Source organism: Lynx canadensis, chromosome A1 (assembly GCF_007474595.2).
Source record: "Lynx canadensis isolate LIC74 chromosome A1, mLynCan4.pri.v2, whole genome shotgun sequence".
Classification (NCBI taxonomy): Eukaryota; Metazoa; Chordata; class Mammalia; order Carnivora; family Felidae; genus Lynx; species Lynx canadensis.
Genome location: NC_044303.2, coordinates 234,188,464 through 234,215,630, shown reverse-complemented (window position 1 = coordinate 234,215,630; position 27,167 = coordinate 234,188,464). Strand labels below are relative to the sequence as shown.

Here is a 27,167-nt window from a genome sequence, read left to right as displayed (position 1 = left end):
CTCTTCATCTGCTTCCCTCTGCCTAGAAGTCCGTCTTAAGGCGTCCTGGAAAGGGGGCGCCAGGGAGAAGCCACAGCCGGCCCTCTGCCCTCCCGCTTCCTGATGGGCGTGCGGATTCTGGGGCGTCCTCCCACGTCGCCCGCTGGAGGACAGGCACGCTGGCTCGCCCCGCCTCACCGGACCACATGCCCCAAGTCCCTCCAGGAGCTCCCCTGAGAGAGGGTGTGCGGCCAGGCCCTAATGGCAGCCTCCCCAGGCACAGACCGGTGCAGTAGGCCACCGTGACCACTCCTTCCTCCGGCCACCCGCTCGGCCACAGAGGTCAGCTCAGAGAGGAGGCTGCTCCGAGTTGCCTCTTGCAGGCAGTTAAAAGTCGTGGTGCCTGTGGGCAGGGGCTCAGCAGTGATCCCACACGGCCAGCTGGCTTCCCTAAGCCCCGCTGGCCGTTGGTCTGGCGTCCCTGTGTGGAGTTGCCTTGATGTGTCTGGTTGACCGTGGGGACTCCACCGTCCTGGGCTGCCTCCCTCTTCTCTGTCAAATTAGCCACCGACCCTGAGCTCATCTCCCCTCCTCCTGCATTCGCAGCCTCCGAGGCCCATGTCCTGCAGAGACTGTGAGACCCCCTTTGGGGTGGGGTGGGGGCCTCACCTTCTAGGTCTCAGGCACACCTCGGCCATGACATCATTTATTTCCAACACGGACTTAATCAAGGCTGAGTGGGGATCGGCTGGAAAACGGGGCTGTGTCTGGACGGGTAATTCCCTCAAGAGCCGTCCTGCTCTAGAAGGAACTTAGGCACAAGGAGAGACTGGCATCAGTCAGCCTGGGTCCCTTGCTGACGACCCAAAGGAATTTGTACTGTGGCCCCAGAGCTGTCATCGGAGCGGGAACAGCCACAGGGTAGGGACCGTGACATGAGGTACAGAAGACTGAGACAAGAGGGGCTTTTCTGGGAGAGGCGTTCTGCAAATGTGTGCCCAGCCATTAGAATACCTGACCTTCCCGCACGAGTCTGTCCAACGTACTTTGGATAGTGTGAGGGCGTGACCGTGTTCCTAGGGGAGGAAGATGGACAGAGAGGCCCAGGGCAGTGGTGAGAACGTGTACAAATGAGTGCGTTTCCTAAGATGGGTTCCTCATGCTCGGCTTTGTAACATGCATTTTTGCAAGAGCCCTGTCGCTCGAAGGTCCAGCTCTCCAGAGGGGCACACCAACAAGTTCCCAGAAGATTCTGGTAAATGCAAGCTGCAGGGGCCAGCTGGGTCAGGGGTGGACGCCACCGTGAAGGGATGGGGCGCAGAACACATTTGAAGGACAACAGGTGCGCTAGGTAGGGTTCTGAGATGCACGCACAGACGGTGGTGTTCAGCTCCCTTAACGGAAAGCCCTATGATTCAGACTCGTCATCTGTCCAGAGCACTTTCGCTCCAGAGCTGGGCACGGGCAGCATGCACCAAACACACTCCGGAGCGTCCTGCATTGGCCAACAGCGCCACGTACAAGGTACAGAACGAGACGTTTAAATGACGTCCACGCATTTGACAGTGACACCTTCTCCTCCACCCAACACGTGTTTCAGGAAAGCACCTTCTGTATCAGTGCTGGGCCTTCAGTAGTTACTAAGCGTAAGAATGAATGAAGGGGGAAGCATGCAGTCCGTTAAAAAAGAAACCATTTCTTTTGGGGAAGTCCAGTTTGGCCTCGTAAAACCAGGATTTATCACCTAACTTAAATTTTTTTTGAATGTTTATTTTTGAGAGAGAGAGAGAGAGAGAGAGAGAGAGAGAGAATGAGCAGGGGAGGAGCAAAGAGAGAAGGAGACACAGAACCCGAAGCAGGTTCCAGGCTCTGAGCTGTTGGCACAGAGCCCGACACGGGGCTCCAACTCACGGACCATGAGATCATGACCTGAGCCGAAGCCAGACGTTCAACGGACTGAGCCACCCATGTGCCCCTTAGAAGCTTCTGATGACTTTTTTTTTTTTTTTTTTTTTTTGAGACAGAGAGAGACAGAGCATGAACAGGGGAGGGGCAGAGAGAGAGGGAGTCACGGAATCTGAAACAGGCTCCAGGCTCTGAGCTGTCAGCACAGAGCCCGACGCGGGGCTCGAACTCACGGACTGTGAGATCGTGACCTGAGCCGAAGTCAGACGCTTAACCGACCAAGCCACCCAGGCGCCCCGAAAATTTCATTTTCTGTCCGAAAACGTTTCCTCTGAAAGCCATAGTCTCGCCCGGGTCCTGTCGCAAAGCAGGGCTTTTTCAAATACAGGGTTTGAGGGACCGGAGTGCACAAGGGGCTGTGTGCTCCGTTTACTTTCCAGCTCACTGTTGAGAATCGTGTAGGAGACGCTCAAACAAGAAGCTGCCATTGTTTCCCTGGCCTTTTGCCCACGTCCTCCCGTGACTGCTCCCATCACCGTACAGTCTCTTGCGGGAAACTTCCCAGAGAATGTTATGAATCGTGAGGCTTTCGTGAAGCGTGAGGACAAGGAGTGAGCGTGGTGAACTGTTGGGCCACTCAGACCTCTCGTTGGGACCAAATGACCGGCGAGGATGGCCTCAGGCATAAAACGCGATTTGAAATGTGATGTTCACAATTTAATATCATCTGACAAACACAATTCTGAAACGTTTCGAACTGCCCGGGAAACGTGATGTTCGGAAATAAAGCTGAAAATATGAAGCGTTCGTTAGCATTTTATCAGGATATCATTTCCCCAGTTATGACAAAAGTCGTAGAACGTGAAAATGGGTCCAGAGAGGAGCTCCCCAAATAATTATGGTGCTGGGAGTTCATTCTGAAGAGACAGTTTGTGGCAGCTTAGCCTGGAAGGGAGAGGGACGAGGGGTTAGTAACTCCAGGGAATTTGACTGGCTGTGATTTAGGGTTGACCTGAGCTTCCTTTTTTTTTTTTTTTAATGTTTTTATTTATTTTTGAGACAGAGAGAGACAGAGCATGAGCAGGGGAGGGGCAGAGAGAGGAGGAGACACAGAATCGGAAGCAGGCTCCAGGCTCTGTGCTGACAGCTCGACACGGGGCTCGAACCCACAGACTGTGAGATCATGACCTGAGCCGAGGTCGGACGCTTAACCGACTGAACCACCCAGGCGCCCCTGAGTTTCCATTTTAAAGGGACTGAAGGGACGCCTGGGTGGCTCAGTCGGTGGAGCATCTGAGTCTTGGTCTCCGTTCAGGTCGTGATCTTGACGTCATGAGATTGAGCCCCACGTCGGGCTCTAAGCTCAGCATGGAGCCCGCTGGAGGTTCTCTTTCTGTCCTTCTGCCTCTCTCTCCCACTTGTGCGCTCTCTCTCTCTCTCAAAAATAAAAATAAATAAAATTTAAAGAAAAAAAGAATTTAAAGTGACCGAGAAGGCATAAATCAATGCCAAATTGCAGTGTGAGGTCACGGACCCAAACGAGGGGCTTCTTGATTTCAGGGGTAGTTAGTAAATACTAGAAAAAGGGAGCAGAGGGGGTTAAGGAAGCAGGGTTGGGGATAGTGACTGAAGTTCTCTCTTGTTTTTTGGAGTTCAAACCATCCTAGTTATTGGATAGCCTCCTCGCAAGACAGAGTTTTCACAGGATATATTCTACTCTTGGTGCAGCAAGAATTTACTTTTTCTCTACATGGTGATGCAATCCAGAAGTTTTTGTTAATATGTAACAGGCGCTTAAGACTAATAACCTACCAAACTAAACAGTCTCCTTTTATTTGTCATTTTTTGATTCTTTAATATTTAAATCAGCTATATATGGGGTCTGTCAAATTGACATCGGTAAAACTTTGGAGCCCAGCACTTGCCAAGTAATTGCATAATTTGTTTTTTCCTGATACAATATTTTTTTTCCAAAGAAAGCACATTTGTAAGTAAGTCAACCAGGGGGTGCAGCATTTTTAATACACGCTTTAGCGGCATATAAAGAAATCAACATTTCTTTGATATTTAAATCAGCATTTTGCTACATGTTCTCACATGATACAATGGGAAGAAACACTGTGTCTAGTATCATTCTTGGCATCCTAGAGGAACGTTCCTCAGAATAAGCTAAGTAAAGGCCTTAGGTGCTGAAGTCAGTCCGTTTTGGTGTTTGACAGCTGCCATCAAAGCAAATAAATCGATAGGAGCAAACAAAAGCAATTATACGGGGCTGCCTGGGGGGTTTAGTCGGTTAAGCGTCTGACTTCTGCTCAAGTAGTTTGTAAGTTCGAGCCCCGCATGGGGCTCTGTGCTGACAGCTCGGAGCCCGGAGCCTGCTTCAGATTCTGTGTCTCCCTCTCTCTCTGCCCCTCCCCCGCTCATGCTCTCTCTGTGTCTCTCAAAAGTAAACATTGAAAGAAAAAATTTTAAAACATGGCAAACAAAAGCAACTATAGAAACTATGCAGGAGGGTTTTACTTTTTTTATTTTTTTGTAATTTATTTAAACTCTCTCTGTGTCTCTCAAAAGTAAACATTGAAAGAAAAAATTTTAAAACATGGCAAACAAAAGCAACTATAGAAACTATGCAGGAGGGTTTTACTTTTTTTATTTTTTTGTAATTTATTTAAACTCAAGTTGGCAAACATACAGTGTAGTCTTGGCTTCAGGAGTAGAATTTAGTGATTCGTCACTTGGATATGACACCCAGTGCTCATCACTCACAACAAGTGCCCTCCTTAATGCCCGTCACCCATCTAGCCCATCCCCCCCACCCACCGCCCCTCCAGCAACCTCAGTTTGTTCTCTGTATTTAAGCATGTCTTACAGTTTGCCTCCCTCTCTCTATGTCTTATTTCATTTTTCTTTCCCTTCCTCTGTGTTCGTCTGTTGTGTTTCTTAAGTTCCACACGTAAGTGAAATCATGCATTTGTCTTTCTCTGACTTATTTCACTTAGCCTAATACCTTCTGGTTCCATCCACGTTGTTGCAAATGGCAAAATTTCTTTCTGATCGCTGAGTGATATTTCAATGTGTGTGTGTGTGTGTGTGTGTGTGTGTGTGTGTGTGTGTGTGTGTCTGCCTTTTCTTTATCCACCCATCAGCCAATGGACATTTAGCCCTTGAATACGTATTGCTAGCCCCATGCAGAACACACAGTCCAGGTTTTGGATGAGATGCCTTTCTTTCAGGGAAGGGTACGTGGCCGGAGTGATCCTCTGGTTCACCTTCAACTGCCCACTTCCCTGGCCCTCAGCCATGGCACGGAAAAGTGGCTGGTCTGTGGCCACCTCGGTAGTGTGTGCTTCAGGGGCGCCCGGGTGGCTCAGTCGGTTAAGCATCTGACTTCTGCTCAGGTCATGATCTCGTGGTGTGTGAGTTTGAGCCCCACGTTGGGCTCTTTGCTGTTGGCACGGAGCCTGCTTCGGATTCCGTGTCTCCTTCTCTCTCTGCCCCTCCCCTACTCACACTTTCTCTGTCTGTCCCTGTCTCAAAAATAAATAAACATTAAAAAACAACGTTAAAAAATAACGTGCTGCAGCTTCTCCGGGAAAGAGACAGAGAGAAAAAGAAAAACAGAAACGCAGAGAAAGAGAAACAGAGAAAAACCAGGGGAAAAAATGAGAGAACGAGAGAGACAGAGACTGAATTTCTTCTACCTCGCCAACTGGTTGACACTTTCCTTCTGGGTGCCGATACAGGGGACCATGGCTTAAGAGCTAGTTTTCTCAGGATTGCTTATTTTTTCCAGAGTGAGGACCCCTTTCCAGCAGTCCTTACTCAGAGCGTTCACCCTCTCAGCATTTTACACCTCGTGATCCTGAAGTGCCAAGCACTCACAAATAATACATACAAATGCTGATGCCAAGGAGTGCATTTTGCCCACACAATTTCTTAAAGTCAAAAACTCCATTGACCCAGTTCATGTTTGAAGCAAGAGGGTGAAGACACTGAAAAAAAAAAACAACAAAAAACCTGAAGGTTCTGCTTTCTTGGTAGAGAGTTGAGTGTCTGTGTGTGAGGTGATGTCACCCTCAGATGTGATTCCGACCAAGCCCTCTGCCCTGAGCTTTGTACATTTCTAATTTAACATCGAACAGAAGTGTTTCTGTTTTCGTTAATATTGTCTTATAGTTCTGGAATCCACGACAAGTGTGGAGCGCAACAATAAATAGTTGTTTACTTAATAGAAATTCTCAAAGCTTCAAACAGGAGAAGATGGAGCTATTCGCATTTGAAAAGACCCCAGATTGCCCACGTAATCCTGCTTATGGTGCAAAAGGAACGCAGTCATTAATAATGCAGCACCCCCCCCCCCCGCTATCCCTTTAATCTCTGGTGCACTAATTCACTGAAAAAACATTTTCTTTGCAGTTTTTCCTGAGCGACCCAGAGGAAGCCATTCCTCCGACTGCCAACACATCAAACACAAGTCTTTCTGCCTTAAACAATCAGGCAGTGATTCTGCGTGCACAGAATTTGTTTTTCCTCCCGGTAAGAGCATTTCACTCATTATTACTGCTCTTGTTGTCTTGCTCTAAGCTGTGAGCCCATTTAACGTGATGGCCTCCACTTTCTGATCGGCTGTAGATTTCACTTCTCCTCCTTGGTGTCGATACTTGAGTCAAGTCCCGACCAGCCAAAATCTGCCAGCCAGGCTGACGGACGCCGATTAGACACACTTACGGTGCAAACTTACAGTGTCCTTTTGGTGCTCTCACAGATGTCTCTGCTTTTATTCTCTTAGTGCTACATTCGATAGCATGTATCCCAGCGTTTGACGTTGCGTTGTATGTCACTGAAGTTCTGGGTTCATTGCTGATGGGTTTTGCCAGTAGTCCCGGTGGAATAGTGTTGGCTTCCTTGCTGATGATGGGGACTGCTTCTCGTATTTCTGCCTCTCCCTTGGCTGTAGACGCTGCCCACTGGTTATATCCTCAAATAATCCTTGCCGACTGACTCATTTTAACCATCCTCCAGAGAAGGGCCAAGATTCAAATTTCAAAACCGGCTAATATGTCGGTCTTTTCGGTGGAAAGGGTTAAGTCATTTATTTACTATTTAGTAACTTCGTTTCATAAATCATTAATGCAAAAAGAAGTTTTGACAGTCTCCTCTCTTGTGTAATCATCTAAAGTAGATTATTCCCACCTGGTTTCTGTCCCATAGAGTCACATTTCGAGAGTGCTAAAGGAACTATTTTGGAGACTGAAATTGGTGATTTAGTGTGTATACTTTAAAGATTTTTGGCCAGTTTTTTAGACTCCATTAGCTGTGGTAATAAAGCAGATTCCTTTCCTCATTCTTCTTTTGCTGATTTGTTCCCTTGATATTTGGCTTGGATCCTTTTTCCCATTTCCTGTCTTCAGTGCCTGGGAAGCTTCCAGCTCTCTGTACAGAATTGGGGTGTCTGCTGGTGTTTTTGAGAGGGTTTCTGAGGCAAGCTGACCAAGGTCCCTAATAATGTCCCCATGGGCATGGGAAGAAAGCCTGCCATAAATCTGTCCCTCGTCCAAGGGGCCCTGGTTCTCATTTTAAGCATTATCATAAGCTCCCGTGAGTGCTAGACAACATCTTTTCTGTTTTAGTTACATGAAAAGTGAGAGACAGGAGGCATGGCAAGGGTTTATTGGCTGTGATCTCGCTGTGGGCAATTTGAAGCCGCCTTCTGTAGAGAAAGATTTATGTGAACTGCGGTCTGGCCCTCCCTCCTTGAAAGAACAGCACTGGCATGCACAGAGGTACCAGGCCACTGGCATAGGGACAGAGCGTCCCAAGCAGCATTCACAGGGCACTTCAGCCGTTTGCAATGAACGTCCACTTGCATAAAAACAAAGGATAGCTGGCAAAGCTTTTTTTTTTTTTTTTTTTTAAATCTCTCCACCCGGTATTTGTGGATGCAACAACCCACTGTTTGTCACTAAAAGCAGTAAGGTCATCATTCGGAGTCTCATTAGGTAAGTCGGTATGACTTATTTTCAAAAGAAGCATAAACCGTTAGAAACCCAAAATGGGGGAAAGTAATATTTACTCAGCCTTATAAGATTCGAAAAAGTTAAAAAAAAAAAAAAAACGAAAAAATACGCAATAGACTCTTTAAAATGTAGGTAGAATTTTGTCAACAAGCCACTGTTGTTCCAGTAATAAGTCATCAGAAAGAGAGATTATGATGAGCCCTGCCAAGGATCCCCCATGTGCTCAAACACTGCACAGAAAGCGCAGTGTTGGAGTTCTTAAGAGTCTCAGAAGGGCCTGAGAACATCCTGGCTTCCCCCTTCATAGATGGAAGGGAACATCGGAGAGCCATGCGCAACTTCCACGTGATTCCTCTCAAACCCCATCGTCCATGATATCTGAGCTCGACGAGGTAGTGGGCAAGACTGTCCACATTCATGACTGTCCACATTCATGGCTTCTTGTTACATCAAGAAGATGTAACACTTCTTGACCGTAATCTGTAACAGTCATCAGCTCAGGTCACGATCTCACAGTTCGTGGGTTCGAGCCCCACGTCGGGCTCTGTGTTGACAGCTCGGAGCCTGGAGCCTGCTTCAGATTCTGTGTCTCCCTGCTCATGCTCTGTCTCTCTCTCTCTCAAAAGTAAAATAAGCATTAAAAAAATTTAATAAAAAAAAAAGAAATTAATCTTACAGGCATCAACACTAAGCAACAAAGGTGTTCATCAAAGTGTTTATGTAACTCCAAGAACAAAGAAAGTAAACAACCTACGAGTTAGAATAAACTTAATGGTTTAAATAAATTCTGCTATTCTGGGGCGCCTGGGTGGCTCAGTAGGTTGAGCTTCCGACTTCGGCTCGGGTCATGATCTCGCGGCTTGTGAGTTCAAGCCTCATGTCAGGATCTGTGCTGATGGCTCAGAGCCTGGAGCCGCTTCAGATTCTGTGTCTTTCTCTCTCTCTCTCTCTCTCTCTCTCTCTCTCTCTCGGCCCCTCCCCTGCTCACACTCTGTCTCTCTCTGTCTCTCAAAAAAATAAACGTTAAATAAATAAATAGATAAATAAATAAATAAATAAATAAATTCTGCTATTTAGTTACATCCAGCCATGACAAAGATATCGTAGCAAAATATTTAATGACAGAAATATATATTCACAATAAATTATTAATTGAAAAGTGTCACTTAAAAACATCCCAAATGTTCCCCAATTTTCAAAAATGTCAGTATCAGTATTGAGTAGTATTAAAATATCAGGGATAAGTAGCACACCCCCCACAAAAAAGGATGGAAAAATATACCCAAAATAATTAATAGCGGCTCAAGTTCGTGGTTGGAGATTATAGGAGACCCTTAGTTTTATACGAGTCCTTTGTATATTCCCTAAGTTTCAACACCAGATGTATTATTCCTGTAGTAGGGGGGAAAAGAAGTCATTTTAAAATATCCAACAGGGGCGCCTGAGTGGCGCAGTCGGTTAAGCGTCCGACTTCAGCCAGGTCACGATCTCGCGGTCCGTGAGTTCGAGCCCCGCGTCGGGCTCTGGGCTGATGGCTCAGAGGCTGGAGCCTGTTTCCGATTCTGTGTCTCCCTCTCTCTCTGCCCCTCCCCCGTTCATGCTCTGTCTCTCTCTGTCCCAAAAATAAATAAACGTTGAAAAACAAAATTTTTTTAAATAAAAATAAAAAAATAAATAAAAAAAAAATATCCAACAAAATCTACCACAAAGGATTTTTGCCATGGAGGCAGTTCATACTATATCTGTATTTATATCATTATATCTGAAAAGCTTCCCTGTGAGTTTGCTATTACTGGAATTCTCATTTTCCGTGTGAGGAAACTGAGGCCAAAGAGACCTAAGTGAATTATCCAAGATAATAGCCGCTGTTCCCTTGGCGCAAAAATGCAAATTGAAAAAAAAATGCAAATTGATTTCATCAGTTAGCTATATCAAACATGTTAATAACCATATTAACTAATTTTAACTCTGTTCACCTAATCTTAATGGATATTAACAAATGATATTTAGTAATTAAAGTAATAGTAATGATTTTCAATATGAATAAATAATATACACATTAACTAATAACATATCAACTACATCGAAACTATGCGGAAATCAGGTCAGTAGTAATTACATCCTAATGGAAGTCCGTTCGGGAACCTGCCGCCAGGACTCTTGCCCAGTTGGTGGGTGTTCTCCCTGGCGGCTTCCTTATGTGGTGGAGACAGCCGATCTCCAGAACCCCTGGCCTGACCCTCTCAGGTTATCCCCCTCGTTCACACGCCCCCCTGCCTCTGTCTGCAGGCTGCCAGCCTACCTTTAATGAACTCCCAGGCCACATTGTGCGTGACCTCCAGGCGGTCTAGAAAGTAAATAGTAAATGACTAAATGCCGCTTGCCATTGACGTACGTTTTTCAGTAGATACCCCTGAAATAGGAGAACTTTTTAAAAGCCTAAGCACGAATTTTAAAATGTGAAACTAGGGGCAACTGGGTGGCTCAGTCCATTGAGCGTCCGACTTGGCTCAGGTCATGAGCTCACAGTTCGTGGGTTCGAGCCCCGCGTCGGGCTCTGTGCCGACGGCTCGGAGCCTGGATCCTGCTTCGGATTCTGTGTTTCCCTCTCTCCGGCCCTCTCCCCGGTTGGCGCCCCCCCCCCCCTTCTCTCTCTGTCTCGAAAATAAATAAAACATAAAATAAAATAAAATAAAATAAAATAAAATAAAATAAAATAAAATAAGTTAATCCATAGGCTGTATTTGTATAGGTGTTGGCACTTACTTCAAAGGAGGGGTGCTACAGAAATCCTGTGTGACCCTGTGTCCCCCCACCAGGTGCACGTGCACACACTGATACTCACAGTGACACATTTGTTGACGACGTTCATCCTGAGGTCTCCCGCATCATTTCACTAGCAGCATCGTGTCTGGAACTGAGAGCTTCCCCCACAGCCGGCCCCCAAGGCAATGTCATGGCCTTCGAGGAGCGGTTCTAGACTACTCTCCACTACTGACTGAAAGACCACTGGGTTGTAAACCAGGGCCTCTCAGACTTTGTGGGGAAGGCTCCTGCTTTCACTTGTTTAGTTTTTTTTAAACTGCCAGCCCATCGTGGAGGGTAACTTTCAAAATGAGCAGTGAAATAGCAGAAAAGTGAACTAACGCAAGGAGACATGAGACACACAAGCCTGTTATCTTGTCGGATTCGGTGGGATGAGGCTCCCCGTGAAGCTGCTGTACACGGTCCCCGAGCAGCCCTCCCTGGGGAATTTGCTGAGCTACCTGCTCTGGGTTCTGTGTCTGTCCCCAGGCCTGAGGCGCCTCCTGGCCCTCAGCCCTCACGCCTGCCCTCTGAGCTGGGGACTTAGTCACCAGGCTAAGGGAATGGTGGCAGAACTCCATGTAACTCAGGGCTGGTTTAGGAGCACACGCCCCTCCCCTGCCTCCTGTTTTGGGGGAAACTGAGCCAGGTCTCCCTGCCTCGATTCTGTGTTTCCACTCGGCCAGCCCGAACAGTCCTATCAGGACACCTTTCTTTCCTCTGTTCCTCCCCCCATTCTCTGCTGCGGGGAGAGTGGGGTCAGCCTAGTGGGGAACGCCCCCTCGGGGAGGTAATCTGGCCATAGAAATTCTGCTCACAGCGCTCCGTGTCCCGTAAAATGCTGCCACCTGTAAGGCCGCCTTGCTCAGGAAAGCTTCACCTCCTAAAGGGTGACCCAGTGGCTGTGTGATCCAGGGCGGTGGCTGGTCTTCCTTGGGAGGCTGAAATGCCAGGTCTGAGTCCTCGTGAGTGCGGATCTGTATTAGCCCTTGTGTGGCCGCCTCGCTCCCAGGCCTCCCTCTCGCAGAGGAGGAAGTGCTTTGTGTGACCAGGGCGGCTGGCTTCTCGACTTCTCTTCCCCAAGAGCAGGGTGGATGAGCTAATATCGCTGGCCTTCCGTGGCTTGTTCCGTATAATGGAAGTGACAGACCGGGCTAGTTTTTAAAGACAAGGTCTGTCAAACATCGGTCGGATCTGTGCTTCATTATACCATGAAACTTTACTGAGCGCTGCTTCTGCTCCGGAAATGCCGGTAGCCGCCAACCCTGGTTCCTGAAGACACGGCAGTGTCACAGGTAGAGGCCCCATGGGCCTGGTGACCGTGTCCACTTACCACATCCCTCCTGGCTGGCAGGGCTCTGGGCCGCAAGCTTGGCTTGTTCTTTTCAGTGACTTAAAAGGAGGACATTAGGGGCACCTGGGCGGCTCAGTCGGTTAGGTGTCTGACTCTTGGTTTCGGCTCTGGTCGTGATCTCACGGTTCGTGGGATCAGGCCCACATCGGGCTCTGCGCTGACAGTGTGGAGCCTGCTTGGGATTCTCTCTCTCCCTCTCTCTGCCTCTCGCCCGCTTCTGCTCTCTCTCTCAAAATAAATAAACATCCAAAAAAAAAAAAAGAAAACAGAGGGCATTCTTCCCTCATTTTATAGATGGAGACATGCTCCACAACCAGGTTGGGTCACTGGTGACCCCGCTAATGAGTGAGCAAAGCAAGACTGGCTGGGGCTGTCGCATCTCGATGATGTCCCGTAGGGCAAATGGCGAGGGAGCACCACGGTAGGGCACACGTGTCACTGTTTCCTGGGGACGACACGGGATGCAACGTGCTGGCTTTTTTCCACACGCCTAGCTCTTCCCATTCCCTCGTGTTCCCTGCCCACTTCCAGGGACTCTGTGACTCACCCCGGCCAAAGCTTTTAGTTTGTCAAATCCTCTCTGCTTTGGACCTGCAGTTTCTCCTTTAATAAAATGCCGAGGCTTTCTTAACGCTTTTAACAGAACTCCCGGTAATGATTTATATCTTCATAAATTCAGAATTGAAAGGCCGAAAGAGATTCTAAGTACTATAGCTTTTAAAATCGATACCTGTGCACAGAGTCACTTGTTTTCATCTTCGAGAAGCAAATGACATTTGCGAGTCATGACCTGCCTTCGGTGTAGATCGTTAAGAATTACTTCTATTGGCAATATGCACGATTGTTCTCATTGGGCATGCTTCACTGGGTCAGCAAGCCATGGAATGAGTAATTCTTTTCTAAAGCACACATTTTCGGGCGTGTACCCCGGGGTCAGAAAACAGAAAAGGGCATCTGTTTTTCACAGCCAGTTCGGAAGTTGCGTGCGTGAGCTTGGGGGTTGGTGGTGACCCCCAGTGTGAATTCCTATTCCAGCATTTCGCAGAAGAGATCCTAAACGCTCATCTGATATATTTCCCTGTTCCAGTACTTTATCTACAGCTGCATTCTGGGACTGATTTCCTGCTCGGTTTTCCTGCGGGTGAATTACGAGTTGAAAATGCTGATCATGATGGCGGCGTTGGTAGGCTACAACACCATCCTTCTCCACACTCACGCCCACGTCCTGGACGACTACAGCCAGGTCTTATTTGAGAGGTAACCTGCGCCCTCTTCCTTCTCCACGGTGGTTTCACGGGACGTTGATGACGTGAGTGTGTGTTGAGCAAACACAGACTAGCGGTATCCTTGCCATTGATAATCATTGTGTGGGCTTTTCTTTGAAATTGTGGTGCAGAAAATTGATGTGTGTCTTCACTATAGATTATATACAATATGTATCATGTACCTTTAGGAGGTTTAGGGAGGTGATTACTGCCCCAATCTGTACTGTATTGATAACAATAACCTAGGGTTTCTCTTCCTCAGCATTATAAAACTTCGGAGCGAGTAAGTTTCTGTTGTGTCGGGTGGTGGGAGGACTGCCCTCGGCATTATAGGGTATGTCGCGGCATCCCTGGCCCCTACCCGCCAGATGCCACTCACAGCCACCCGCCCCGAGTCATGACCACAAAAAATGTCTCCAGACGTTGCCAAACGTGCCCTGCGGGGCAGAGTGGACCCCAGTTCAAAACAGAGGAATCCACCTACACCGGAAAAGTAAGTGGATACATTCACAAGTTATAGACTTCAACATCTTACGGGAGATTCCCTAAAATACCCTGGTGTGGAAGGAGGTACTGGCAGCTGGCCATTCTCTGTTCTATGAAGAGATTGATTTGCAGGAAGAGGTAGACCTGTGATATAATCCGGTCCTGGATACGATCAGATGATATGATGTGAAAGCATCGGGTCCCGAGTTCAGAAATATTGAAAGTGGTCCTCAAGCCCCTCTTTGGGTTTATGAAAGGTCTCCTACCATCAGATTACTTCCATAAGCTTAGAATACCTGTTCCCTGCTTGAAAAAAAAAAATGGAATCATTATGATGCTCTCCATCACACATCTTGATAGCAAAATCTTTTACATCAAGTGTTGGGTTTACTTCTGGACCCGCCAGGCTTCCGGTTTTTTTCTGTAGGCATGTTGCATAATCCTCCGTAAAATATCTATATATTTCTTTTAATATAAAATAAATGCCTTAAATATTTTCCTAGATGTGTGGCTCCAGAAAGATGGCTTGTGTTGACCGCATATGGCCACTTACTTCTCCATCAGAGGTTCAGTGTCAAGGACAGTGGGCCCCCCGCTGCGTGCACGTTTCTTGCCAGTAAGAACTTTCAGAAACACAGTGGCAGTGCATTCTCTTCACGTAATTTAATTTCCATCGTCTTCCACACCATGAAGCTTTAATAATCTGTAATCAAGCTGAAGAGTAGTCGAGTTGCAAAAATGCATAATGGTATTAAGGAAGGTTTATGATTCCTTAGCAAGGAGGAGAATGAAATCAGAAGTTAATTTTCCAATAAGTTCTCAGAGTCACCAAGCAAACATGCTTAAATATTTCTCTGCCACATCCAGGGAGCCTGCCTCAAATCCCTATGTGAATGTGGCGTTACCGATTTCTATGTGCAGCAGACAATGTCACTGAATTTCCCTTTATTAAGTTTGAGGCTCCTGAATATGCGACACATCTGAAGACAAAGAAGCAATTAGAAGAGCGGCTTTCTGATGGAGAGAGAATCACTCCTGGGGACCTGAGACAGACACACAATCTCAGGTCAGAACCGAGCAGCACTAGAGGAGTTACTTGGTTGAAGAAAAGTTTTTACTTCCCGAGCCCTTTCATTTCATTCAAGATCTTTTGTGTGTATTCTCCTGGTCGTGTCTTCATAAGAACCTTACAATCAGAGAGGGCTGCCCTGAGAAGCCTCCAGAACCTGCCTCCACTCCGAAGGAAGACAGCGTCCTGCCAGGAGGAGGGATGCACCTGCCTCCCCGTCCTCCTCCTGCCCATACAGTTCTGGCCTGTCCAGACCCGCGTCCTGCACGAGCTGCCCCAGCTCCCCCCAAGCATTCCTCCACCAAAAGGTGACTGTTCCTGGCAGGATAGCAGAATACCTTGAAATCAACAAATTTTCTCAATATCAGTTTAAAACTAATCCCAAATGAGGGGCCCCCAGGTGCCTCGGTCAGTTAAGCATCTGATTCCTGAGATCGAGCCCCCCGTCAGGCTCTCTCTCTCCCTCAAAAATAAATAAACTTTTTTAAACATATTAAAACAAACAAACAAACGAGAGACTCCTAAGACCAAGACTCTCTCCATTTCCCTCCTGATTTCTTCAGCCTCAGTGTGTGTTGGAGAGAACCCTAAACCCCTCCCGGAGCCAAAACCCACCAATGCCTATGTGTTCTTTGTTCGAGAGAATTCAAGAGGTTTCCCCATCAACCACCTGACCCAGGTTTCCTCATCCTTCGCCTCAATGGTGTAGACGCTGGTACACCTCCTTTCTGTTAAGACACTGGGATCCTCAGAAAAACAAAAGCCCCCTGATCTGGGACGGGACCTGGAGATGGAACCTCCCTAAATCCCAAAGCCAGTGGCTCCCTTCAAGGAGGGAGCTGGTTCCCAGGAGTGCCACACCGCACTCCCAGTCCTGACGGAGCTCATCCGTGCCACTGAAGATGTGCTTGGCCCCGTCCCTTTTCTGACTTATTTCTGGTCTTTGCATCCTTGGTCTCCCTTTTCACTCTTCGTTTCCTGGTCCTTGCCCTGGTCTTCTTTCTGGAATGTGTGCTCTGCTGTGATAGTCAGTGCCCTTGGGGCCCACCTTGGCCCCTGGACTGGACCCCTTGTCAACACCGAGCATTCCTAGCAGACCTACCCCAGACTTGTGGCTTTCACCGTGGGTGTTCCTGCAGACCGAGAGGCCCTGTCACCCTGCAAAGCTGGGGAATGTCTCCCCTAGAGGAAGCAGATGGGGCTCTGTCATCTGCTGTCCTCTTTTCCTTAAGGCAGGTAACAGACACTCTAGAATCGAGGAAGGAGCAGGTCTGAACCGAGTACCACTCTGATAACCACAGTGCCTGTAACTGTGCCTGCCCTCTAGTAAGTAGGTGCTAAAAAATATCTGTTAGATAAATGAATAACAACAGGTAGACTTCTTAATAACCAGAAAGGCCCAAATACTGGCTGTAATGAAAAGCCTCACCTCACCTGCTTCCCTGAAGACAGAGGCTCATGGAAGATGTGTCTTTTCAGGAACAGGATCGGTTTTTGTTTGTACTCTTACGTTTCAAGGGCAAGTTTGGAGAGGGCATCTCTGTTTATAAGGCAGTGTTAGGCCACTTTCTGAATATACATTTGGACTGTATTGTCATCCTATATGTGAGTTCACCGTGACCCATGTTTCGGGGGCCTTTTCGGAACCAAATTTGATATTGATAATGGACAAGCCAAAAGGATGTTACAAGCCAACAGGGACGTTTTTACAACAGGGTTAGCGAAGAAAACAGGAGAAGTATGCACCAGAAAAACTCCAGCTCAACGAATAATTCAGAAAGTGACATCAAAGATATTCCGACAGATTCACAAGTGTGGAAAGCCTACTCTAAAGGAGAAGAAAAGAGACTACTTTGGGTGTGCCACAGAAAGTTCATTAAACAGAGGCCAGCGATGCCCCAGTACTTACCATTACCTGCTCTTATGCGATTCTGGGAAGTCACGTCATGGTGGAAGAAGCCCGGGTGTTTCTGGTATTCAGAAGGTCCAGGAGAAGCCGTTTCCTAATTCTCTGGCATTTACGACATCCCCCGTTTTTCCGTGAGTACAGGATGTTTTGCTGAACCAGTCAGTGGCCATTCCGGTTCCTACCCGTGACGCTGTCTCCCAGAGCCCTCGGCCGGCACCACGGAGGACACCAAGTGCTCTTGGCAGTGACGGTGATGCTGATGAGCGTTGATGTTGCTGCAAGATGTTCTTGTTGTTAAGACACTTTCCCTTCCCTTGTCAAGGTCTTGCCACAGAGTCCGCAAGACACTGTCAGATTTTTCCTGGGAGTTTTTTTCTTGAAGAACTGAAAAGTCTCAAGGGATGAGTGTTATCGTTTCCTATGGACCCGGCCATTATGCTAATCCACCTGAATATAGGAGACGTGCGTTTAATTCTGAAAATGCAGGGGTGGGGAGCTTGAACAGGACGGTGCGTGGTGGGGTGGATAACAAGGAACCAGCTCTGTTTGGGCGCTTAGCCGAATACGACAAATCCTTTGTGGACAGCGTATACGTAAGGCGTGTAAGTAAGCAGCGATGCCCAGTGTCCAGCCTCGTCCGCAAGCTCTGGATTGTTGTTGATAGAAATGTCTGCATAATTTTAACTTCCTTAAAGTTCTGCGTCAAGCGTGGTGATGGAGATACTCAGACACATGTCACCGGGAGCTATGCGTTGAGCACCTTCAGTGTGACGTTGTTCCGCTTTCTCTGTTTTTCCTGTGTCTCATTCAAGACACAGAATTCGAGATGATGACGTGACAGATTTTGACAGTGTCCCAACTTGGGATCAGCCGAGGGTGAGATCACTGCAGCATTAATCACGATCAGCAGAAAGGCAGGACGGCACCGCACGTCCGCCCTGTGGTCGAGGGTCTGGGGGTGTCCCCAAGCACCTGAAATTCCTCTCAGGTCTCCTCTTTTAAATTAAAAATGTATTCCAGATTTACATTCTAACCCATCACGTATCCAAGGTAATGTTGAAAAGTTTTGAAATTACTTTCGAAGTTAACATCTCAGTTTCTCGTCCCCTGCCCAGTTTCCCCTCTCTGTATCTCCAGAAAGTAAGAAACACACGTTTCTGCGTGGCTGGAACCGCCCCCCCCCCCCGCCCTCCGCAGTGGGTTGGGGGGTCAGAGAAGCTGGTGGTGGGTCGTCCGAGCTGCCCGACGTAAAAGCAAGTCGTCTGAGGGCTACTCAGTTCCACCAAAGTTTCTCTTCTTTCTTCTAGAAAAAGCAACCACCAGTGAGCTACTGTGTTATTTAATCTAGAAAAGAAAATGCCCTGGGAGGTGGATCCACCTGCAGGAGAGAGAGTACTTGATTTTTAGGCTGTTCTGTTTGATTTTGGAGTGGGGGGCGGGGAGGAGATTTCCCGGAGCCTGTGCCCAGACACTGTGCGGAATGCATCTTAATCATCACTCCGTCAGCCTCTGATGCTAAGGCCACGCACAGCCCTGCGTCTCACTACACTGATCGGCCAGTCGCCTCCCGCCTACAATCACCGTTACGGAGCGAAACCACGACCACATTCGTCAAGTGCATTATCACATCCATAGCAGAGGGCCAGCGCCGCTCTCAGCCCCGCCTCTGTCCTCTCTCCTCACCCGCAGCTGTCCCCTGGGCTCATTTCCCGGCAAGAGCTTGTGCCTTAGTGTGGTAGGCTCTTCCAGCCCCAGAATGTCTTGCTTGGCATTTATGAATAATACAATGAGAAAAACTTAAAAAAAAAAAAAAAAAAAGGCCGGGGTGCCTGGGTGGCTCAGCCAGTTGAGCGACCGACTTGATTTCGACTCAGGTCACGATCTCTCGGTCCATGGGATGGAGTCCTGTGTTGGGCTCTGTTCCGACAGCGTGGAGCCTGCTTGGGATTCTCGCTCTTCCTCTGTGTCTCTGCCCCTCCCCTCCTTGCACGTTGTCTCTGTCAAAATAAATAAATAACCTTAAAAAAAGATGCTCTGAGAAAGCATAGGCTCGGGGCCCTGTGTCCTTGGGTGACATTGGGCCACCCGCCCTGGAGGACTGCTGCGGGTTCCAGGGGATCCGTGTGCAGCCAAGAGAGGAAAGAGTGTCTAGAAAGGAGGCCCCTGGGGTTTCAAACCAGCACGATTATGTGTCCCCTCACTCAGGTGTTTTTAAAACACACTTCTATTGAACACCCGCTCTATGCCGGGCCTCACTGCTGGAGCCTGAGCGCATGGAGACGAAGAAAGTACAGTTTCTACCGTCAAGAATATCACAAAGTCTCTCTGAGAAGATCGTGTCTCACGGGAAGGCTCGCGGGAGACTTGTCTGTCGGGGTTAAGTTCATGCCGCACGCCTAGAAAAGGAGAGAGCAGGAGACAGGTGACTCCAGCATCACGGCACAACAACGTGTTTCTCGTCTTGGCCCCTCCCCCAACCTCTGTAACAGTGATTTGGCGTCTGTGCAGGGACAAAAGTGCCCTTGTAGGAGCTGAGGGATTCAGCAGCATATGCCAAAGGGTCCGAGAGGCATCTCATGCCCCCACGCGTCACATGATAGGCGTACGGACCCCAGGCGTTCACGCCGCCGTGGCCGTGAACCAGCTCAAGCCCCTCTGGGACGTGGTCCGGGAGCCCCTGGAGACCACTCGGCCAGTCACCCACAGACGACGGAGCCTTTGTGCGAGTCCGGTTTCCAGAGCAGAAGTCCCAGCACGCTTCTGGGAAAACCTTGCAAGTCTGAATGCACTGAAGTAGCTAAGAGGACCGGCCTGACTCTACTGCCCGCCTCCCCCAGGGTGGCACAGCCGAGGCCCATGCGAGCAAGCCCCCACTGCTGCCGCCGTGCCAGATGCTGCCAGGGAGGCTCCCTCCTGGCCCCGTGCACGGTGCTGAGTCCTGAGCTGCGTGACAGGGACGGTGAGCGGCCGGGCGGGGGACGGACAGGGACTCTCGACGGGCCCGACGGAGATGCAGATCCCACTAGCTGCATTGAGGCATCCGTCGGGAAGCCCGCCGGGGGGACACTGGGAACACCTCGCCTGTGGACCCTCCGCAGCGGGCCCATGGGCTCCCCGCTGGGCTCCACGCACCGCCCTCGCGCTCCGACCCCGCAGCCGGCTCCCCGCCCGCGCTCCCAGTGGTGGAAGAGACTGCCAACTTGGGCAGAAAGCCGGTGCGGATCTGAGGACCAGGGAGAGACAGACGACAGACTCGAACTTGAGCAAGATTTGTCAGAGCAAACCGAAGGAGGCCGTCAGTACTCTTGCCGGGGCACGGCCAGGCGGAGAGATGGCTCGCAGCTTGAGAACTGGGCCACGGGAGGGGGCAAGGGTCGTGCAGCAGCCATGACCACAGCCAGTCTCAGGAAGCCCCAAGCTGTTTCTGTCCCAGCGGCCGTTCATAAGGACTCCAGGAGGGGACTGCCCTTTCGGGTGTGAAGAGAGCCGTGCAAACCTTCAAGGAACAGAAAACCTCGAAGAAGAAAGGAGCAGAGGAAGTAGCGAACAACCGGAGAACCCTTGGTGAGGGGGCATGAGTAAGTCCTTGCCAACCAACACTACTCTCGGTGCAGATGGACTGAATTGTCCACCCAAAAGGCAAGCCTGGCTGCAGGAGTGAAAAACGTCAGCACCAGGGGCGCCTGGGTGGCCCCGTGGGTTAAACGACCGACCCGTGGTTTCGGCTCAGGTCGCGATCTGACTGTTCGTGAGATCGAGCCCCACGTCGGACTTTGCGCTGACAGCATGAAGCCTACTCAGGATTCTTTCTCCCTCTCTGTCTCCCTCCTCTCCCCTGCTTGTGGGTATGTGCACTCTCTCCCTCCCTCTCAAAATAAATAAATAAATATTTTTAAAACACGTTTTTTTTTGTTTTTTTGTTTTTAAAGAAACAACAGGTGTTGGTGAGGATGTGGAAAAAGGGCAACCCTCAGGCACTGTTGGTGGGAATGCAAACTGGTGCAGCCGCTCTGGAACTACCTGGAAGTTTAAAATAGAACTACCCTATAATCCTGAGTTCCTTTAGGCACTTTTCTTCTTAAGATAATAGAGGCCTGTTTCCGCTAGGGAAACATAAAGATTTTAAATGGGAGATCATGGTTAAGTCTCCCTGCCTGGACTGCTCTCTCTCCTGAGATTGAAGAATGTCCTTTGTACCTCACCTGAACCGTTGGCCTTTAGGTTAGAGCTGGTCCACCAGGCAATTCCTCATCCAATTTTTTAGGGTTCTTTGTTCTTTTGTCCTCTGAAAACTTGAGGGCCAGAATGATCGCTCCATTAACAGCCTCAGGGTGAGGGCCAGCTGTAAATTAGTGTGTGGCCCCAGGCTCGTTTGGGCATCTGAGTCTCCAGGGTCCAGTTTTTAGGTGTGAAAGGAACCATATCCTGTCACATTTTTGCTAGAACTGTCCCTGAGTTAGAAACTTTCTCAGTTCTGTCAGCGCTGTGACCCCTACCTCATCACTCTGGGATAGCCCAGCGGGACAAGGGCAAGTCCAGAGTGGATTGCGACCTTAATACTTAAAGAACAGAGAGAGAGAAGGAGGCCTCCCACCCAGCCAGCTGCCATTTTTACATAAATGACCAACACGATGGTTATAGGTGGAATTGCGTCCCTCAAAGAAGACATGGTGAAGTCCTAACCTCGGCCACCTCACAACCTGACCTTACTTGGAGTAGGGTTGTTGCAGATTATTTCGTTGAATGAAGTCCTACTGGAGTGGGATGGGCCCTAATCCAGCATGGCTGGTGTCCTTATAAGAAGATGGCCACCTTGATGGCTCAGTCGGTTAAGCATCTGACTCTGGCTCGTGTCATGATCTTGCGGTTTGTGGGTTTGAGCCCCGCGTCGGGCTCCATGCTGACAGCTCGGAGCCTGGATCCTGCTTCGGATTCTGTGTCTCCCCCTCTCTCTGCCCCTTCCCAACTCATGCTCTGTCTCTATCTCAAAAGTGAACATTAAAAAAAATCTTTTTTTTAATATGACCGTGTGAAGACACAGACTCATTGAGAGAACGTCATTTGTTGGTGGAGGCAGACGTTGAAATGATGCGGTGGTGAGCCAAGGAACACCAGGGATTGGCGAGCACCAGAATGAGGCGAGGAAGGACGTCCCTGTGGGCTTCAGAGGGAGCGCTGTCCTGCCAACGCCTTGACTGCAGACAGACATCTGGCTTCCAGAACTGTGAAGCGATCAACTTCCATTGTTTTGAGCCACCCAGCTTACAGTACCTTGTGTTTAGAAGCTCTAGGAACCTGATGGAACGTGATGATCAACACAATGGACTGGACTAGCTCCCGGGGTTCCATTCTACCTATTCCGAATGCTCCCTCCGTGCTACACACCCCCCTTCCTCCCAGCCTCTCCCACATGCACACAAAGAGCAAGGTAACCCAAGAATGCATCTGTGGATGGACAGATTTCTCATTCAAGCTGCGGGAGCCATATGGCACTCACCCGTGCACGGTCCACACGGGAGACAAGGGCTCCTGTAGGAATCAGCCATTCTTTTTGGCTGGATGAATAAAAGACGTTTTCGAGGAGCCTCAATGAAATCCATGAAAGCACCGTGCAGTCCTTCTTGGGTGGCAGAGAGGGTCAGGAGGGAGAAAGGCATTCGTGTGCCCACAGGTCTGTTCTACATGCTGATGCGTCTTGCTACTTCTGAGGCCCATTCAGTCCCATCCAGCAACCACTTGTCTCGTCTCCCCTCGTCCTTCTCCCTCGAGGCCCCCACCCCTCCCATCGCTCTTCCCCACTAAGGCTCCAGATCTGGGAGACGGTGGAGCAGAGCATTTCTACCCCCTAAACCAATGTTCACATGCATTCACGTGAGGAGTCCCAGGTAGGATCGCTTGCCTGTATTTTCTGTGTGATTAACTGGAAACCCAGCCAGGCCCCAGACTGCATACCGAGGCCCCTGCCTCCCCGTTTCCATCCCTGAGAGGGACCTGAGCTGGCTCTGCATGGTTGGGACATCTGGTCCCTTAGCCGGGCATGCAAGGGGGGACCTGAGTTCCGATTGGCCGCATGGATGAACTTGCAGCAAGGTCCGTCCCCAGGAGTTAACGTTTGACTCTTTGTTTGGGAGTTCCGGGGGCGGGGTGAAGTCCTAACCTCCGCTACCTCACAACATGACCTTACGTGAAACAGGGTTGGGGCAGGGGTCCTCAGACCCCTAGAATTATAAAAGAATGGAAGGTTTGCGAAGCAACACGAACATTTAAAACCCACCCGCACATCTGAGAACGCTCGCTGCGTTGTACCGCTTTTGCTAACTGGCAAAATGGTGTCACTAGAGTCAATATAGAAAAATAAGGGTTTAATATTCATTGCAGCCGACGTTGTTGATAAACATCTGCTCTCCTCAGCCACTGCAGCTGCGCTTTTAGACACAGCTGTCACAGGCTCGTGAAGGAGCAACTTCATTTCTTAGGATCCGTTCTGGGGAAACAGGGATGTGGCACCTTCCTGTTTACTGGAGAAACCGGCGACAGCCTTACGCCTTACGGCCGACGAGCTCACCTGCCTGCAGCCCAGCCGGTTCAGCAAGGAGGAACGAGCCCCTCATGCAAGCCCGGCCTTTCTGGAGAGTTCTCTGAGGTCCTGAGCCCTTCGACCCCCGAGACTGGCTATCTGCCTCTTCCTGTCTGCAAGGAATCGAGGTCTCCCTTGCACTTGGATCTTGCCTTCTGTTAATGATAATTCACCAACCTCCATTTTCTTACCTTTTTCACGACCTCTCTAGCCCCGACCCTCACTAAAACTCATGGGTGCCACTTATGAAGAGCCTCCCACGCGTCAGGCTCTGTGCCACGTTATCAGTGGTTGGCATAGTGACCAAAACAGCCTGGGAGATGGGTATCGTTACCCGCTCTGGCTGATGGTAAGAGTGAGGTTTGGAGGGGTCAGTCCTACGTGCCACAAATCAACAGGGCAGGGGAGGGAGGGACACTCCAGTCCGACCTGGGTTGTCTTCCTCCAAAGCCCACCTGAGCTCTTTTGCTACCATGTGGATTCCTCACATGTCATCAGAGGGTTCATTCCTTGAACCGTCTGTAGAGAGATGGGAAAATCTTAAAGCAAGCTCAACCCACAAGCAGAAGGTGATGGCCTGGTGCTTACTTAATTTAATTAAACATGACCTATGCTGCTTATGTGGTATGTCTCCATCCATAATCAGCTTTTTAAGTCCTATCACGTGTGGGAGATGGTCATCTGTCTGCTAGGCGGGACTCCCTGGGGATGACAGGAGATAGCTCCTTCCCTGCTGGATTAGCCAGGGTTCTCCAGAGAAACGGCACCAGAAGGATATTGGTATATGAAATATGTAATATACGTATATCAGGCAAGAGGTTTATCATAAGGAACTGGCTCCCGTGGCTATGGAGGCTGACGAGTCCAAAATCTGCATGGCGAATGTCCCAGTTGGAGCCTGAGGGCCAGAAGCTTCTGTAGAGCCAGGAAGAGCCAGTGTTTCAGATCAGAGGCAGTCGGGCAAGAGAGAATTCTGTCTCACTCAGGGGCAGGTCAGCACTTTCTTCTAGTTAAGCCTTCAGCTGATTGGATGAGGCCGACCCGAATTACTCAGGGCTTCACTCAGCTCACTGCTTCAAATGTGAACCTCATCCAAAAAACACTCTCACAGAAACACCCGGAGTGACAGTTGAGTAAAATGTCTGGGCATCCCATGCCCGCCACGCATGCCAACCCCATATGCGGGGTGATGGTTTTCTGGAATGTTGTGGTGAGGACACGGACGGGGATTGATGACTGACGTCTACCTGGACCCGAGAAGAAACGGGGCAGTGGACCAAGAATTGCCATCTGTGGTACAAACCCATACAAAAGAGAACATAAGACCGAGCGCCTACCAAAGAAGTTATGAGCAACTATATAATTTGCAGGTGAGGGTAGCTGGTGGAATGAAGTTCCCTGCTTCGTTTTTCTCCCTCCCACGATTAATTTCTAGAAGACGGTCTCTTTCTGAGAGTGGTAACTTCAAAAGTCGGTATCCAATGTCAGATTATCCATAGGGATCTCAGAAGTGTAAAGAAAATACTACGATGCACGTTCCTCTGTTCTTTTATGTTTGTTAGAGTTTGGTAGAAAGTAACACATCTATGTTAATTTGGAAGGATCTTTTACTGAGCTTTCAAAATAGGGATTATTTTGTTTTGCTGCAATCTGGGCTTGGAGATGTATTTGAAAGGTGTGTGTTTGGCTGGACTAGAACATGCAGTGGAGGTTCTCAAGTTGGTTGATATACAAATTCTAAGTGCCGTATGTATGTTGTTTTGTATTGTTTTTGTCTGTCTGTCTGTTTGTTCTCTAATAGACCAGGCATTTGGAAAGACCTGAAGACCATGGGCTCAGTGTCTCTCTTTATATTTTTCATCACACTGCTTGTTCTGGGTAGACAGGTAAGACATCTGCTTTTTCACATAACTTCCCCCAAGTTCCGTGTTAATAATACGTTGCTCGTACGTTGACTCTACCTCAATTCAAAAAAAGAAACAACAGAGTCTATTCAGTAATAATAATGAAAATACTTTGCTGATGTGCACCGTAGCTGCTTTCATGCGAACAAATGCTGATGTGTCACAGTCATTTTATCACCAGAGAGAAACGTGTGTGTGCGTGCGTAAGTATAGACAAAAGGACAGAGGTCCCTCATTTTTTTTTTTTTTTTTTTTTTTTTTTTTTTTCTGCAAGAGGCAAACTTGGTGAATGGTAGAGATGGGAATCCATTTCCTGGTAAATCTCAAAATAACGTTGTAGGTTTTGTAAGCCTACAAAGGTGATCCCTCCATAGCTGACGCTATTTGTAAAACTGTCCCCTCGTCTGGGATTTTATTTGCATTTCAGAATGGATGGCCTGTTTCTTTTTCTTAGAAGTGGGTATGAATACCTTTGACGTCACCTGAAATCATTCCTAGAAATACGGTCCTCTGTTCAAAAATTGTATTTTGTCATGAGAATGAAACTGCCTCCTTGCACTCCCCACTCCTTCTGGTCTCCAAGGAGAGGCTGTGGGTGCAGGATTTTCAAGGACGATATTCTTTCTCTAGCTGCACACGAGCACGATTGCCCAAAGGATATAGACTCATTGCATGCCAGGCACTCTGCCTTCACCAAAGTTTGCTTGGAATTCTTTGATGGATGATGTAAAACAAAGGAACGATATATAGAGAAATAACCAACTAAGATGCAAAGCCAATTTAATCATCGACACAGCACTAAACAGTTAAACCGTAGCAAGTTGTTAACAGTCACACAGTCAGAGCAGAGGCCGGATCTGCGGCTGCCAGTCGAGTGGCCTGGAAACGCTGTCCTCTTCCACGGAGCACCCACGGCATGCTTCCCTGAGAGCTACAGTGCCTCCCACCCCAGTCTCCCAGGAGCTGAATTGTTGTCCTGACGCAGAGCTCTAGAAGACCCCTGTCTCCCTTCCGTCCCTCCCCACCTCCATCCCCGGCACAGCTTCGTTCTGCATCCTTTGGCTTGTAGCTTTGACAGTCTGCACGTTCCGATGAACCCACTGAACCGTGTCCTGTTCTTTCCTCCTGGTTCCATTTGTTTCCTGCCACCTGGCTTTCTCCTCCGTCGACCTGCTTTCTGTTCTCACTCAGAGAAAAGGCATGTCCACTCTCAGGAAACCCTATTAGAAGTGAAAAATGGGAACGAAATGGGCTTCCTTGCGTAATATCCCCTGGCTGATCATTCCTCCGGAAACATGGCCGCCCCCTCTGTGGGGTCCCCTGTTCCTCCATTTCGTCCCAAGGATGTCCCGTCTGCGCTTTCTCCTACTGTAGTCACCAGATTGCTTCACAGCAGTGTATCTTAAGGACCAAGAATCAAACTGAATTCTCCCAACTCTTTATTGATCGCTGAGATGATAAACGTGCCTCTACGTAGATGTCACATCCAGCGGCTGCCCCTTGACCTGTTACTCTTTGGCATAAGATGAACAATAAGAAGTGTTCAGTATTATGGCCGGGCATTAATTTAACACAATAGGGATGACTCCAGTCTTACACGCATTCAGTTCTTTTATTGTCACTACTGTGACAATAAGTACTGTCTATCCTTAGAGTCACTGCTCCCTACAGGAGTGATGGTGTGACGATCATTCTTTGACACCTCGCACCGAGAATGTGCCAGGGTGGGCCGGGATCATTCAGTCAGCGATCTACTAAGGTCCCAAGTCTGTTGGGCTAACAAGAAGTTCGAAGCCTGTGACACAGTGCTTCTACATACTCTTCTAAAAATACAAGTATGTCATAAACAAATGTCCGATGTTTAAAATAAGGTTTTTAAGTTTCATAAATGTGCATG

At 48.7% G+C, this 27,167-nt stretch overlaps 1 protein-coding gene across 1 annotated transcript in view; it reads left to right on the top strand.

The window, feature by feature from the left end:
- Nucleotides 1-27,167, top strand: part of ADCY2 (adenylate cyclase 2) — a 404,823-nt gene that overhangs the window by 339,685 nt on the left and 37,971 nt on the right. Inside the window, 3 exon segments of the mRNA XM_030332755.1 lie at nt 6,301-6,420; nt 13,148-13,317; nt 25,168-25,252. Coding sequence (XP_030188615.1) covers nt 6,301-6,420; nt 13,148-13,317; nt 25,168-25,252 — 375 coding nt within the window.